The 14,286-nt window shown below is 39.2% G+C and overlaps 1 protein-coding gene across 3 annotated transcripts in view; it reads right to left on the bottom strand.

Moving 5' to 3' along the window:
* Positions 1-11,559, bottom strand: part of LOC106574981 (uncharacterized) — a 38,238-nt gene extending 26,679 nt beyond the window's left edge. For 2 of the 3 annotated variants that reach the window (XM_082964394.1, XM_082964395.1), the window contains exons 1-4: positions 11,453-11,559; positions 10,258-10,496; positions 3,372-3,605; positions 1,326-1,559 (exon numbers count right to left, since the gene is read on the bottom strand). In XM_082964394.1, coding sequence (XP_082820520.1) covers positions 1,326-1,559; positions 3,372-3,605; positions 10,258-10,360 — 571 coding nt within the window. In that variant the 5' untranslated portion in view covers positions 10,361-10,496; positions 11,453-11,559. Of the gene's footprint in view, positions 1-1,016; positions 1,141-1,325; positions 1,560-3,371; positions 3,606-10,257; positions 10,497-11,452 lie in introns of those variants that run through there. The other variant, XM_082964396.1, reaches the window with a different exon arrangement.
* Between the last annotated feature and the right edge of the window lie 2,727 nt (positions 11,560-14,286).

Below are 14,286 nucleotides of genomic sequence, written 5' to 3'. Positions count from 1 at the left end.
TACCTACCACCGCTCAGTCAGACTGCTCTTTCAAATCATAGACATAATTATAACATAATAACACACAGAAATACGAGCCTTAGGTCATTAATATGGTAGAATCCGGAAACTATCATCTCAAAAACAAAACGTTATTCCTGTTACAATGCACAATCTTCAATGTTATGTCATAATTACGTAAAATTCTGGCAAATTAGTTCTCAACGAGCCAGGCGACCCAAACTGTTGCATATACACTGACTCTGCGTGCAATGAACACAAAATGACACAATTTCACCTGGTTAATATTGCCTGCTAACCTGGATTTCTTTTAGCTAAATATGCAGGTTTAAAAATATATACTTGTGTATTGATTTTAAGAAAGGCATTGATGTTTATGGTTGAAGCAACGTGTACCTAAGCGATTAGATGCAACGCAGGACAGGCTAGATAAACTAGTAATATCATCAACCATGTGTAGTTAACTAGTGATTATGATTGATTGATTGTTTTTTATAAGATAAGTTTAATGCTAGCTAGCAACTTACCTTAGATTCTTACTGCGTTCTCGTAACCCCGTGGAGTGCAATGTAAAGCAGGTGGTTAGAGCGTTGGACTAGTTAACCGTAAGGTTGCAAGATTGAATCGCTGAGCTGACAAGGTAAAAATCTGTCGTTCTGCCCCTGAACAAGGCAGTTACCCCACCGTTCCTAGGCCGTCATTGAAAATAAGAATGTGTTCTTAACTGACTTCCCTAGTTAAATAAAGATCTAAAAAAATAAAAAATATTAAAATCGGCGTCCAAAAATACCGATTTCCGATTGTTATGAAAACTTGAAATCGGCCCTAATTAATCGGTCGACCTCTAATTTTGACCCCCCCCCCCCCTTTGTTCAGGGACACATTACTCAATTTCTGTTAGTCACATGTCTGTGGAACTTGTTCAGCTTATATCTCAACTGTTGAATCTTGTTATGTTCATACAAATATTTACACATGTTAAGTTTGCTGAAAATAAACGCAGTTGACACTAAGAGGACGTTTCTTTTCTTGATGAGTTTATTTTTACCTTGTCAGCTCAGGGATTCGATCCAGCAACCTTTCGATTACTGGCCCAACGCTTTAACCATTAGGCTACCTGTACGTATTCATAAGAGTAGGCTGTGCAATACAAAAGGGGAATAAAAAACTATTAAAGTATCTCATAAGTCATGAAAATTATGAGGTATATCATCAACTCAACATCACAAGGGTTAGTAACCACACACTCATTCTACTGCAACTTGTCATGCACAGTGGGAAGTTGGAACAAACAACAAACTAAGTTAGATAGAACCTGCTCTTACCATGACTAACAGATTTCCCAATCTTCTCCTCCTCTTCTTCATCTTTCATGTTGACATTCAGCTCCAGTGTTTGACTGCAGTCTTCCAGCTTCACTGATGCCATCTCTGGATCCTGCAGTGCAAACTGGCCTCCACTGTCATTATCAGGACCCAGTGACTGTAGGTTTGGACTCAGTGTGGAAGGAGAGAGGCAGGCTGGGTTTGTCCTCACTGTTGATGTTACCGGCCTCATACCTGAGTCGGAAAGTGGTATAAGAGAAACGGACACAAAAATTATTGTCTTAAGTTCTGGCACTTTCTTTATTCTCTAAAAGTATATTTAATTTTTTCTTGTTCAATTATCTAATTTAGTGCTTGACTTGGACTGAAATAGTTGGCGATACTCATTTTGGGTGCCGGTACTGTTTACATTTAGGTGTAGGAGCTTCACAATACTTTTGAGACAATACTTAACCTATAGTAGATAAACGCATAAATGACTCAAAAACAATTTAGTACAAGGTTAGTTTGTTTCCGGCAGCACTACGTGCTATTTTCCTTAACCTTGTATTTCACTGTATTACTTCAAAAACCAATTGTATTTCCTGTTCACACCATAGTAACATTTATAAATAAAGACAGAAACAACGTGTCTGAGGATTAGTACACATGTAGAAAACCGATAATCATTACATTTAGCTTCAAAACAGTAGAGCAACCGTAAAAATTGTCTCGCTCTGCTGCACCCACACTGCCTGCACTGAAGTCTGTTGATGCAGATCGAGTGGCGCCGCCATTTTACCAGCTTGTGAATTTTTCCTTTCATGGAGCTCTATGAACAATTCCTTCGACTTCATGGCTTGGTTTTTGCTCTGACATACACTGTCAAACATGGGACCTTATATAGACAGGTGTGTGCCTTTCCAAATCATGTCCAATCAACTGAATTTACCACAAGTTGACAACAATCAAGTTATAGAAATATCTCAAGGATGATCAATGGAAACAGGATGCACCTGAGCTCAATGTCGAGTCTCCTAGCAAAGAGTCTGAATACTTATGTAAATAAGGTATTTCTGTTTTTAATATTATATAAATGTGAAAACATTTCTAAAAACCTGTTTTTGCTTTGTCATTATGGGGTATTGTGTGTAGATTGATGAGGAACATTTATTTAATCCATTTTAGAATAAGGCTGTAACGTAACAAAATGTGGAAAAAGTCAAGGGGTCAAAATATTTTGCGAATGCACTGTATGTATCCATATCAGTAGGCTGTTACCGTATGTATCCATATCAGTAGGCTGTTACCGTATGTATCCATATCAGTAGGCTGTTACCGTATGTATCCATATCAGTAGGCTGTTACCGTATGTATCCATATCAGTAGGCTGTTACCGTATGTATGCATATCAGTAGGCTGTTACCGTATGTATGCATATCAGTAGGCTGTTACCGTATGTATGCATATCAGTAGGCCGTTACCGTATGTATGCATATCAGTAGGCCGTTACCGTATGTATGCATATCAGTAGGCCGTTACCGTATGTATGCATATCAGTAGGAAGGGGAATACAAAAAGAGAATAAAACTATTCTAAAAGTATCTCATAAGTCAAGAAAATTATGACCTACATCATCCTCCACTCACTGTCACAAGGGTTAGTAACTACACAGACTCACTTCATATCATCCTCTACTCACTATCACAAGGGTTAGTAACTACACAGACTCACTTCATATCATCCTCCACTCACTATCACAAGGGTTAGAAACTACACAGACTCACTTCATATCATCCTCCACTCACTATCACAAGGGTTAGAAACTACACAGACTCACTTCATAGAACTTCAAAATACTGGCAGTTTGTCTACTTCACTTCTTTAGTCTACTCTCTGAACACTCCAGTGAATAAAAAAATGCTGGCAATACTGGTGTCAAACCATGAAATAATATTTACCTTCTCATGGAAACAGTTCATCATGAAACAGTTCTACTGCAACTTTTCATACACAGTGGGAAGTTGTAACAAACAACAAAATTAGATAGATAGAACATGCTCTTACCATGAGAAACAGATTTCCCAATCTTCTCCTCCTCTTCTTCATCTTTAATGTTGACATTCATCTCCAGTGTTTGACTGCAGTCTTCCAGCTTCACTGATGCCATCTCTGGATCCTGCAGTGCAAACTGGGCTCCACTTTCACAATCAGGACCCAGTGACTGTAGGTTTGGACTCAGTGTGGAAGGAGAGAGGCAGGCTGGGTTTGTCCTCATTGTTGATGTTACCGGCCTCATACCTGAGTCGGCAAGTAGTACAAGAGAGACAGAACCAAAAGTTATTTTCTTGAAAGTTCTGGCAAGGTCTTTATTCTCTATTAAATATATTATATTTTATATTGTTCAATTATCTAATTCAGTGCTTGACTTGGACTGAAATAGTTGCCGATAAACATTTTGGGTGCCGGTACTGTTTATATTTAGATGCAGGAGCTCCACAATACTTTTGAGCTAATATTTAACCTATAGTAGACAGGTGTGTGCCTTTCCAAATCATGTCCAATCAATTGAACTTAACCTGTTAGGGCTAGGGGGCAGTATTTGCACGGCCGGATAAAAAAACGTACCCGATTTAATCTGGTTACTACTCCTGCCCAGTAACTAGAATATGCATATAATTGTTTGATTTGGATAGAAAACACTCTAAAGTTTCTAAAACTGTTTGAATGGTGTCTGAGTATAACAGAACTCATATGGCAGTCAAAACCCTGAGACAAATCCTGACAGGAAACTGAAATCTGATGTGTGGATATCACTTCAAACATTTGCCATTGAAACACACAGGGGCTTGCGATTCATTTAGCACTCCCTAAAGCTTCCACTAGATGTCCCCAGTCTTTACAAAGTGGTTTGAGCCTCCTACTATCAAAAGTGACTGAAAGAGAGGAAGTTTACCTTGGTCACAGGGGATGGGCCATTACCATTGTGACATCGGCGCCCATGGGTACTCTCCCTTTTCGAAACGTTTTGAAAGACAATGCAACCGTCCCAATGGAATATTATTGAAGCCCTGTTTGAAAAAGCCCCTAAAGATTTATGTTATACAACGTTTGACATGTTTGAACGAACTTAAATATATTTTTTTTGCTCATTCCTGACGACAAGTCAGACGCACACGGTACATTTTCACTAGCCTTCGGAGCGCGCTAACACGATTGGGACATAAATTATTAACTTTTTTGAACAAAACTACATTTGTTATGGACCTGGGATTCCTAGAAGTGCCTTCTGATAAAGATAATCAAAGGTAAGGGATTATTTACAATAGTATTTTTGATGGTTGATCGTTCCAAGATGGCTCCAACATTTCTAGCCTAGACTTTTTTTCTGGGCATACCACGTCGTTTATTGCAAAGTGTGATTTCCCAGTAAAGTTATTTTTAAATCTGGCAAAGAGATGGCATTCAAGACATGTTAATCTATAAGTGTTTGAATGACAATATTACATTTTAACAATGTTTTCGAATAGTAATTTTGTAAATTGTAGCGCTGATCATCGGAAGCATTTGAGGGAAAAGTTTTTTCTGAACGTCATGCGCCGATGTAAAATGCTGTTTTCATATATAAATATGAACTTTATCGAACAAAAAATGCATGTGTTGTGTAACATGATGTCCTAGGAGTGTCATCTGATGAAGGTTGTCAAAGGTTAGTGCTGCATTTAGCTGTGTTTTGGGTATTTGTGATGCATGCTAGTTGCTTTGAAAATGGCTGTGTGATTATTTCTGGCTGGGTACTCTGCTGACATAATCTAATGTTTTGCTTTTGCTGTAAAGCCTTTTTGAAATCGGACAACGTGGTTCGATTCAGGAGAGGTGTATCTATAAAACGGTGTAAAATAGTCATATGTTTGAGAAATTGAAGTTATAGCATTTATGAGGTTTTGCATTTAGCGCGACGCGATTCCACTGGCTGTTGATTAGGGTGGGACGCAAGCGTCCCACTGGCCCAGACATGTTAACACAGGTTGACAACAATCAAGTTGTAGAAATATCTCAACAATGATCAATGGAAACAAGATGCACCTGAGCTCAATGTCGAGTCTCATTGCAAAGGGTCTGAATTCTTATGTAAATAAGGTATTTCTGTTTTTAATTTTTTATAAATGTGAAAACATTTCTAAAAACCTGCGTTTGCTTTGTCATTATGGGGTATTTGTGTGTAGATTGAGGAACATTTTTTATTTAATCCATTTTAGCGTAACGTAACAAAATATGGAAAAAGTCACGTGGTCTGAATACTTTCCAAATGGATGCATTCATACGAGTAGGCTGTGCAATACAAAAGAGGAATAAAACTATTCTAAAAGTATCTCATAAGTCATGAAAATTATGAGCTATATCATCCTCCACTCACTATCACAAGGGTTAGTAACTACACAGACTCATTTCATATCATCCTCCACTCACTATCACAAGGGTTAGTAACTACACAGACTCATTTCATATCATCCTCCACTCACTATCACAAGGGTTAGTAACTACACAGACTCATTTCATATCATCCTCCACTCACTATCAAAAGGGTTAGTAACTACACAGACTCATTTCATATCATCCTCCACTCACCATCACAAGGGTTAGTAACTACACAGACTCATTTCATATCATCCTCCTCTCACTATCACAAGGGTTAGTAACTACACAGACTCATTTCATATCATCCTCCTCTCACTATCACAAGGGTTAGTAACTACACAGACTAATTTCATATCATCCTCCACTCACTATCACAAGAGTTAGTAACTACACAGACTCATTTCATATCATCCTCTACTCACTATCACAAGAGTTAGTAACTACACAGACTCATTTCATATCATCCTCCACTCACTATCACAAGGGTTAGTAACTACACAGACTCATTTCATATCATCCTCCACTCACTATCACAAGGGTTAGTAACTACACAGACTAATTTCATATCATCCTCCACTCACTATCACAAGGGTTAGTAACTACACAGACTCATTTCATATCATCCTCCACTCACTATCAAAAGGGTTAGTAACTACACAGACTCATTTCATATCATCCTCCACTCACCATCACAAGGGTTAGTAACTACACAGACTAATTTCATATCATCCTCCTCTCACTATCACAAGGGTTAGTAACTACACAGACTCATTTCATATCATCCTCCTCTCACTATCACAAGGGTTAGTAACTACACAGACTCATTTCATATCATCCTCTACTCACTATCACAAGAGTTAGTAACTACACAGACTAATTTCATATCATCCTCCACTCACTATCACAAGGGTTAGTAACTACACAGACTCATTTCATATCATCCTCCACTCACTATCACAAGGGTTAGTAACTACACAGACTCATTTCATATCATCCTCCACTCACTATCACAAGAGTTAGTAACTACACAGACTAATTTCATAGAACTTCAAAATACTGTCAGTTTGTCTACTTCACTTCTTTAGTCTAGTCTCTGATCACTCCAGATAGCCCAGTGAATAAAACAAATGCTGGCAATACTGGTGTCAAACCATGCAAGTCTCAGTAGCATGAAATAACATCTACCTTCTCATTAAAACAGTTCATCATGAAATCCTGCCCTGCCTTTCTAAAGTCTTCAAAAGCCAAGTTAACAAACAGATCACCGACCATTTCGAATCCCACCGTACCTTCTCCGCTATGCAATCTGGTTTCCGAGCTGGTCACGGGTGCACCTCAGCCACGCTCAAGGTCCTAAACAACATCATAACCGCCATCGATAAGAGACATTACTGTGCAGCCGTATTCATCGACCTGGCCAAGGCTTTCGACTCTGTTAATCACTGTATTCTTATCGGCAGACTCAACAGCCTTGGTTTCTCAAATGACTGCCTCGTCTGGTTCACCAACTACATATCAGACAGAGTTCAGTGTGTCAAATCGGAGGGCCTGTTGTCCGGACCTCTGGCAGTCTCTATGGGGGTTCCACAGGGTTCAATTCTCGGGCCGACTCATTTCTCTGTATATATATATGATGTCACTCTTGCTGCTGGTGATTCTCTGATCTACCTCTAAGCAGACGACACCATTCTATATACTTCTGGTCCTTCTTTGGACACTGTTAAACCTCCAGACGAGCTTAAATGCCATACAACACTCCTTCCGTGGCCCCCCAACTGCTCTTAAATGCTAGTAAAACTAAATGCATGCTCTTAAACTGATCGCTGCCTATACCCGCCCGCCCGACTAGCATCACTACTCTGGACGGTTCTGTCTTAGAATATGTGGACAACTACAAATACCTAGGTGTCTGGTTAGACTGTAAACTCTCCTTCCAGACTCACATTAACTTCTCTAGGGCCGGCGGGACGAAATCGTCCCACCTACGTAACAGCCAGTGGAATCCTGTGGCGCGTTATTCAAATACCTTAGAAATGCTATTACTTCAATTTCTCAAACATATGACTATTTTACACAATTTTAACCTCTTACATCTAGACGTTCCGCTAGCGGAACACCTGCTCCAATATCCAATGATGGGCGTGGCGCGAAATACAAATTCCTCTAAAATCCGAAAACTTCAATTTTTCAAACATATGACTATTTCACAGCATTTTAAAGACAAGACTCTCGTTAATCTAACCACACTGTCCGATTTCAAAAAGGCTTTACAGCGAAAGCAAAACATTAGATTATGTCAGCAGAGTACCAAGCCAGAAATAATCAGACACCCATTTTTCAAGCTAGCATATAATGTCACAAAAACCCAGAAGACAGCTAAATGCAGCACTAACCTTTGATGATCTTAATCAGATGACACACCTAGGACATTATGTTATACAATACATGCATGTTTTGTTCAATCAAGTTCATATTTATATCAAAAAACAGCTTTTTACATTAGCATGTGATGTTCAGAACTAGCATACCCCCCGCAAACTTCCGGCGAATTTACTAAATTACTCACGATAAACGTTCACAAAAAACATAACAATTATTTTAAGAATTATAGATACAGAACTCCTCTATGCACTCGATATGTCCGATTTTAAAATAGCTTTTCGGTGAAAGCACATTCTGCAATATTCTCAGTAGATAGCCCGGCATCACAGGGCTAGCTATTTAGACACCCAGCAAGTTTAGCACTCACCAAAGTCAGATTTACTGTAAGAAAAATGTTATTACCTTTGGTGTTCTTCGTCAGAATGCACTCCCAGGACTTCTACTTCAATAACAAATGTTGGTTTGGTCCCAAATAATCCATAGTTATATCCAAACAGCGGCGTTTTGTTCGTGCGTTCAAGACACTATCCGAAAGGGTAAAGAAGGGTGACGAGCATGGCGCATTTCGTGACAAAAAAATTCTAAATATTCCATTACCGTACTTCGAAGCATGTCAACCGCTGTTTAAAATCAATTTTTATGCCATTTTTCTCGTAAAAAAGCGATAATATTCCGACCGGGAATCTGCATTTAGGTAAACAGACGAAAGAAAATAAAGCACGGGGTCGACTCGGGCACGCGCCTAAGCCTATTGTCCTCTGATCGGCCACTTGCCAAAAGCGTAAATGTGTTTCAGCCTGGGGCTGCCTCGATATCATTCAGCTTTTTCCCGGGCTCTGAGAGCCTATGGGAGCCGTAGGAAGTGTCACGTTACAGCAAAGATCCTCAGTCTTCAATAAAAAGAGCCAAGATGAACAACAACTTGTCAGACAGGCCACTTCCTGTACAGAATCTTCTCAGGTTTTTGCCTGCCATATGAGTTCTGTTATACTCACAGACACCATTCAAACAGTTTTAGAAACTTTAGGGTGTTTTCTATCCAAAGCCAATAATTATATGCATATTCTAGTTACTGGGCAGGAGTAGTAACCAGATTAAATCTGGTACGTTTTTTATCTGGCCGTGTCAATACTGCCCCCTACCCCCAACAGGTTAAGCATCTCCAATCCAAAATGTCATCTAGAATCAGCTTCCTATTTCACAACGAAGCCTCCTTCACTCATGCTGCCAAACCTACCCTCGTAAAACTGACTATCCTACCGATCCTTGACTTCGGCGATGTCATTTACAAAATAGCCTCCAACACTACTCAGCAAATTGGATGTAGTCTATCACAGTGCCATCTGTTTTGTCACCAAAGCCCCATATACTACCCACCACTGCGACCTGTATGCTCTCGTTGGCTGGCCCTCGCTTCATATTCGTCGCCAAACCCACTGGCTCCAGGTCATCTATAAGTCTTTGCTAGGTAAAGAACTGCCTTATCTCAGCTCACTGGTCACCATAGCAACACCCACCCGTAGCACGCGCTCCAGCAGGCTTATTTCACTGGTCATCCCCAAAGCCAACTCCTCTTTTGGCCGCATGTCCTTCCAGTTCTCTGCTGCCAATGACTGGAACGAATTGCAAAAATCACTGAAGCTGGAGTCTTATATCTCCCTCTCTAACTTTAAGCATCAGCTGTCAGAGCAGCTTACCGATCACTGCACCTGTACACAGCCCATCTGTAAATAGCCCACCTAACTACCCCATCCCCATATTGTTATTTATTTTTGCTATTTTGCACCACAGTATCTCTACTTGCGCATTATCACTCCAGTGTTAATGCTAAATTGTAATTAATTCCCCACTATGGCGTTTATTGCCTTACCTCACTAATCTTACTACATTTGCACACACTGCATATAGATTTTTCTATTGTGTTATTGACTGTACGTTCGTTTATCCCATGTGGAAGTCTGTGTTGTTTTTGTCGCACTGCTTTGCTTTATCTTGGCCAGGTCGCAGTTGTAAATGAGAACTTGTTCTCAACTGGCCTACCTGGTTAAATAAAGGTGAAATAATTTAAATAAATAAAACAGTTCTACAGCAACTTTTCAGACACAGTGGGAAGTTGGAACAAATAACTTAGTTAGATAGAACCTGTGCTTACCATGAGAAACAGATGTCCCAATCTCCTCCTCCTCTTCTTCATCTTTAATCTTGGCATTCATCTCCAGTGTTTGACTGCAGTCTTCCAGCTTCACTGATGCCATCTCTGGATCCTGCAGTGCAAACTGGGCTCCACTGTCACAATCAGGACCCAGTGACTGTAGGTTTCTACTCAGTGTGGAAGGAGAGAGGCAGGCTGGGTTTGTCCTCACTGTTGATGTTACCGGCCTCAGACTTAATCTGAGTCAGTCAGTAGTAATAAAGAGAAACGGACACAAAAGTTAGTGCCAGAACTGTCAAGACTTTCTTGATTCTCTAAAAATATGGTTTATATTTAGGTGCAGGAGCTCCACAATACTGTTGAGCTAATATTCTATAAGAGGAACATGAGCTCAAACAGTAGACATTTGAGGTGCAGGTACTCAGCTCCAGTGAGCTCCTGTCAAAGTCAAGCACTGATCTCATTTCAATAAATCTGGTAGCTAAGCATTGACAACAAAACATTAATTCACATTAGACAAAGTATACACTTTAAATTAGGCTACACAACTCAATGCACTTAATCTATAGTAGGTTTCCTGAATTCACATAAATTACTCAAAAAACATTTAGTACAAGGTTGCTGTATGTTTTAGGCAGCACTATGTACTATTTTCCTGAATAACCTTGTCTTCACTGTATTACTTCAATCAAAACCCAATAGTATTTCCGTTCACACCATAGTAGTAACATGTATAGATAGACAGAAACAACTGAATGTCTGAATGTTAGTACACATGTAGAAAACTGATAATCATTACATTTAGCTCCAAAACAGTAGTGCAACCGTAAAATTGTCTCTCTGCTGCACCCTCACTGCCTGCACTGAAGTACGTTGATGCAGACCGAGGGGGAACCGCCATTTTACCATCTCGTGAATTTTACACAAAACCAAAAACGACATGTAAAACGAACCCAGAAATCTCAAATAGATTGATCCTTTATGAAATTACCTTGACGAAATGATATACATCCACTCAGACTAACACAAAATATCTAACTATGTGACTTGTAAAAAAAGTGATCACGTTCACTCATGCGGTTTGACACAAGAATAGCACATAAAACCTTTATCAAAACGTCATAATACCTTGACGTATTTGTTACCTAGCATGTTATGACATGTTATTTCGATATTATAACGTGCTATTACATACCAGTAGTAATACATTTGAAACGGACACAGAAGTTGTCGTCTCGACTGCACAATTCTGACGTATCCTTTATTCTGAAGAATGATGCGCGCCTGCGCGGAAATGCCTTCTCCCCACTACCAGTTTCTAAACCCAGAGACGTAACAACGCGAGACTTCAGAGAACGCCTGTAAAACAGACCAAGCCGTGGTTTGAGAAGTCAATGAGAGAAGTGAATAATTCTGATACTTTTGCAGCGTTTAATGGGGATCCCAATAAATACCAAAAAGATTCCGTCGGCACACACTTGATACATGGCCATTATTTTATCAATTTCATAACTGTAGTGGTTAATTCACAATAGCTCTCACTGCGTATCTTACATATCCCAGCATCACATGAGTAGGTATTGGAAATCTTCCAGTACATATGTGTTCATTACACATTTTGTAGTCGTCAGCTGGATGAGTGCACTATATATGTGTGTCTAGGTCATTAGACATGCACCTGTCTGGGGAGTGACCATGACTGTTTATGTTTTAACCATTGCTATGGCTCTAATGTTTCCATGCCCTAATATGAAACCAAACTAAAATTAGTGCAAAGCAAAAAGATAATGGTGGCTAAATGCCAGAGGGGATAATCATTAACATAAAGAGGAGTTACTATGTGTGTGGCATAAGGATGAAACCTGTATAAAAAGTGTGTGCCAAGGCTAGAAAGTTAGTTGTTTTCATGAACCAGCAAGGCTGATATTACTCTGTAAGAGAGAGAGAGAGAGAGAGAGAGAGAGAGAGAGAGAGAGAGAGAGAGAGAGAGAGAGAGAGAGAGAGAGAGAGTTTGAGGCACCAATCTTGAATGTCATTGACTGACTAGAAAAACAGTCTGAGGGTGAGTTATTGGCAGATGTAATCACCAAAGTCTGAAAAATCAATAATTAAATCAATCAATATTACTGTCTGTTGAGCTGTATCTGAACAGCCAATTACATGTTTTGCTTTGCCTCAGGCGAGGTGACATCAGCTCACCTACTTTAAAATATGTCCACCCTGGATGACAGACCAAAAGGATAGCTGTAGATACATCAACTCTCCACAAGGAGGTGCTGGCCAGCCTATTGTCTTTTCTGATAGTGGATATAAGGTTGAAGATATCATGTCGTTTCAAAGGTACAAATTCAACATATATTCAACCTATTTATACAAGGTTTAACAATGTTGAAAATTGGTTAAAATGATGCCATAATCCTGTGGTTGAACCTCAAAACAACAGTTTTTGCAAATCCAATGTACAGTATTCTACACGTACATTCCACGTCACAATACGTTGACAAATTATGTTGAAACAACGTTGATTCAACCAGTTTGTGCCCAGTTGGCACCTTGTCAGTTGTGCTGTGTTTTGTTAGGTTCTACTGAAAGATATTAACTTGGATTTGCCCTTAGGGTTGAATACCCTCTGGCTTCTGACAATTAAACAATTTGTGGTGAGAACCAATATAGATAATTAGATATGATATTGATTTTGTTTGATATAGATATGAGCAAGGCATATTGTGATATTGGTTTATCCTTGCTGTTAACCTACATTTTTATGTATAGTAGAACAGCCTATGTGACTGTTGCTGCAGGCTCAAAACCTTCTCAATTTAGCATAGTTAACTGATGGACCATGGGCTATCAATTGATTCCTATTGTATTCAAACTGTTTAGGTATGTTAGACACCCAGAACAATCACACTTGTCCCAATGAGCATTCAGCATCAGTTTTCTGGACTTCACAAAGCCATGGAAGTGAAGTGTAGACAGTTGCATTGTAATTCATTGAAATAGATATGTTCTCAGTGGAGGCTGAGAGGAGGATGGCTCATAATAATGGCTAGGACGGAGCGAATGGAACGGCATCAAACACCTGGAAACCATGGAAACCATGTGTTTGTATTTGATACCATTCCAACCATTATCACCAGCCTGGCCTCCCCAATTAAGGTGCCACCAACCTCCTGAGTTTGGTATCCATATCAGTTTGAAAAAATCCTACTGTTATTGATATATATATATTCCATATTGGTGCCCATCACTTAAAACAATGTAGTCTGACAGTTGTCTGGGTGGTACTGCTTCCCTCTGCACTTTCTGTGGGAATGAGGTTGTAGACAACATGTATCATATAGAGATGGTGTGATGATCAGTTTTCTGTGGGAATGAGTTAGTAGACACAACATGTATCAGATAGAGATGATGTGATGATCAGTTTTCTGTGGGAATGAGTTAGTAGACACAACATGTATCAGATAGAGATGGTGTGATGATCAGTTTTCTGTGGGAATGAGTTAGTAGACACAACATGTATCAGATAGAGATGGTGTGATGATCCGTTTTCTGTGGGAATGAGTTAGTAGACACAACATGTATCAGATAGAGATGGTGTGATGATCAGTTTTCACCACTAGTTTGGGATAATTTTTTACTACTAAATTACTATTTCTTTAATTATAAACAAGCTGTGAAATGACTGATTACATGTGTTTATTAAATTGTATTTTCAAAACTACATTTGTTATGTTAGTCATTGATAATAAATATGTTTGGAAAACAACATTCAAGCCAACTAAATTGATCTGTCAATGAAAAATAAAGTTTGTATATGAATTTGTGCTGATCAAACTCTTCTTCACTTTTGTGTAATGAATTACAAAAAATGATGTTTCAAGTGACATATTTATTGTTTTTCTGAAGCTGAACAAGACAGGAAGTTGAAATGAAAGTCCCATGTGGCTCAGTTGGTAGAGCATGGTGTTTGCAATGCCAGGGTTGTGGGTTTGATTCCCATGGGGGACCAGTACGGAGAAAAAAATG

The sequence above is a fragment of the Salmo salar genome, chromosome 17, assembly GCF_965601325.2.
Source record: "Salmo salar chromosome 17, fSalSal1, whole genome shotgun sequence".
Classification (NCBI taxonomy): Eukaryota; Metazoa; Chordata; class Actinopteri; order Salmoniformes; family Salmonidae; genus Salmo; species Salmo salar.
Note: the sequence above shows the minus strand (reverse complement) of the source record. Positions and strands in the feature narration are given on the sequence as shown.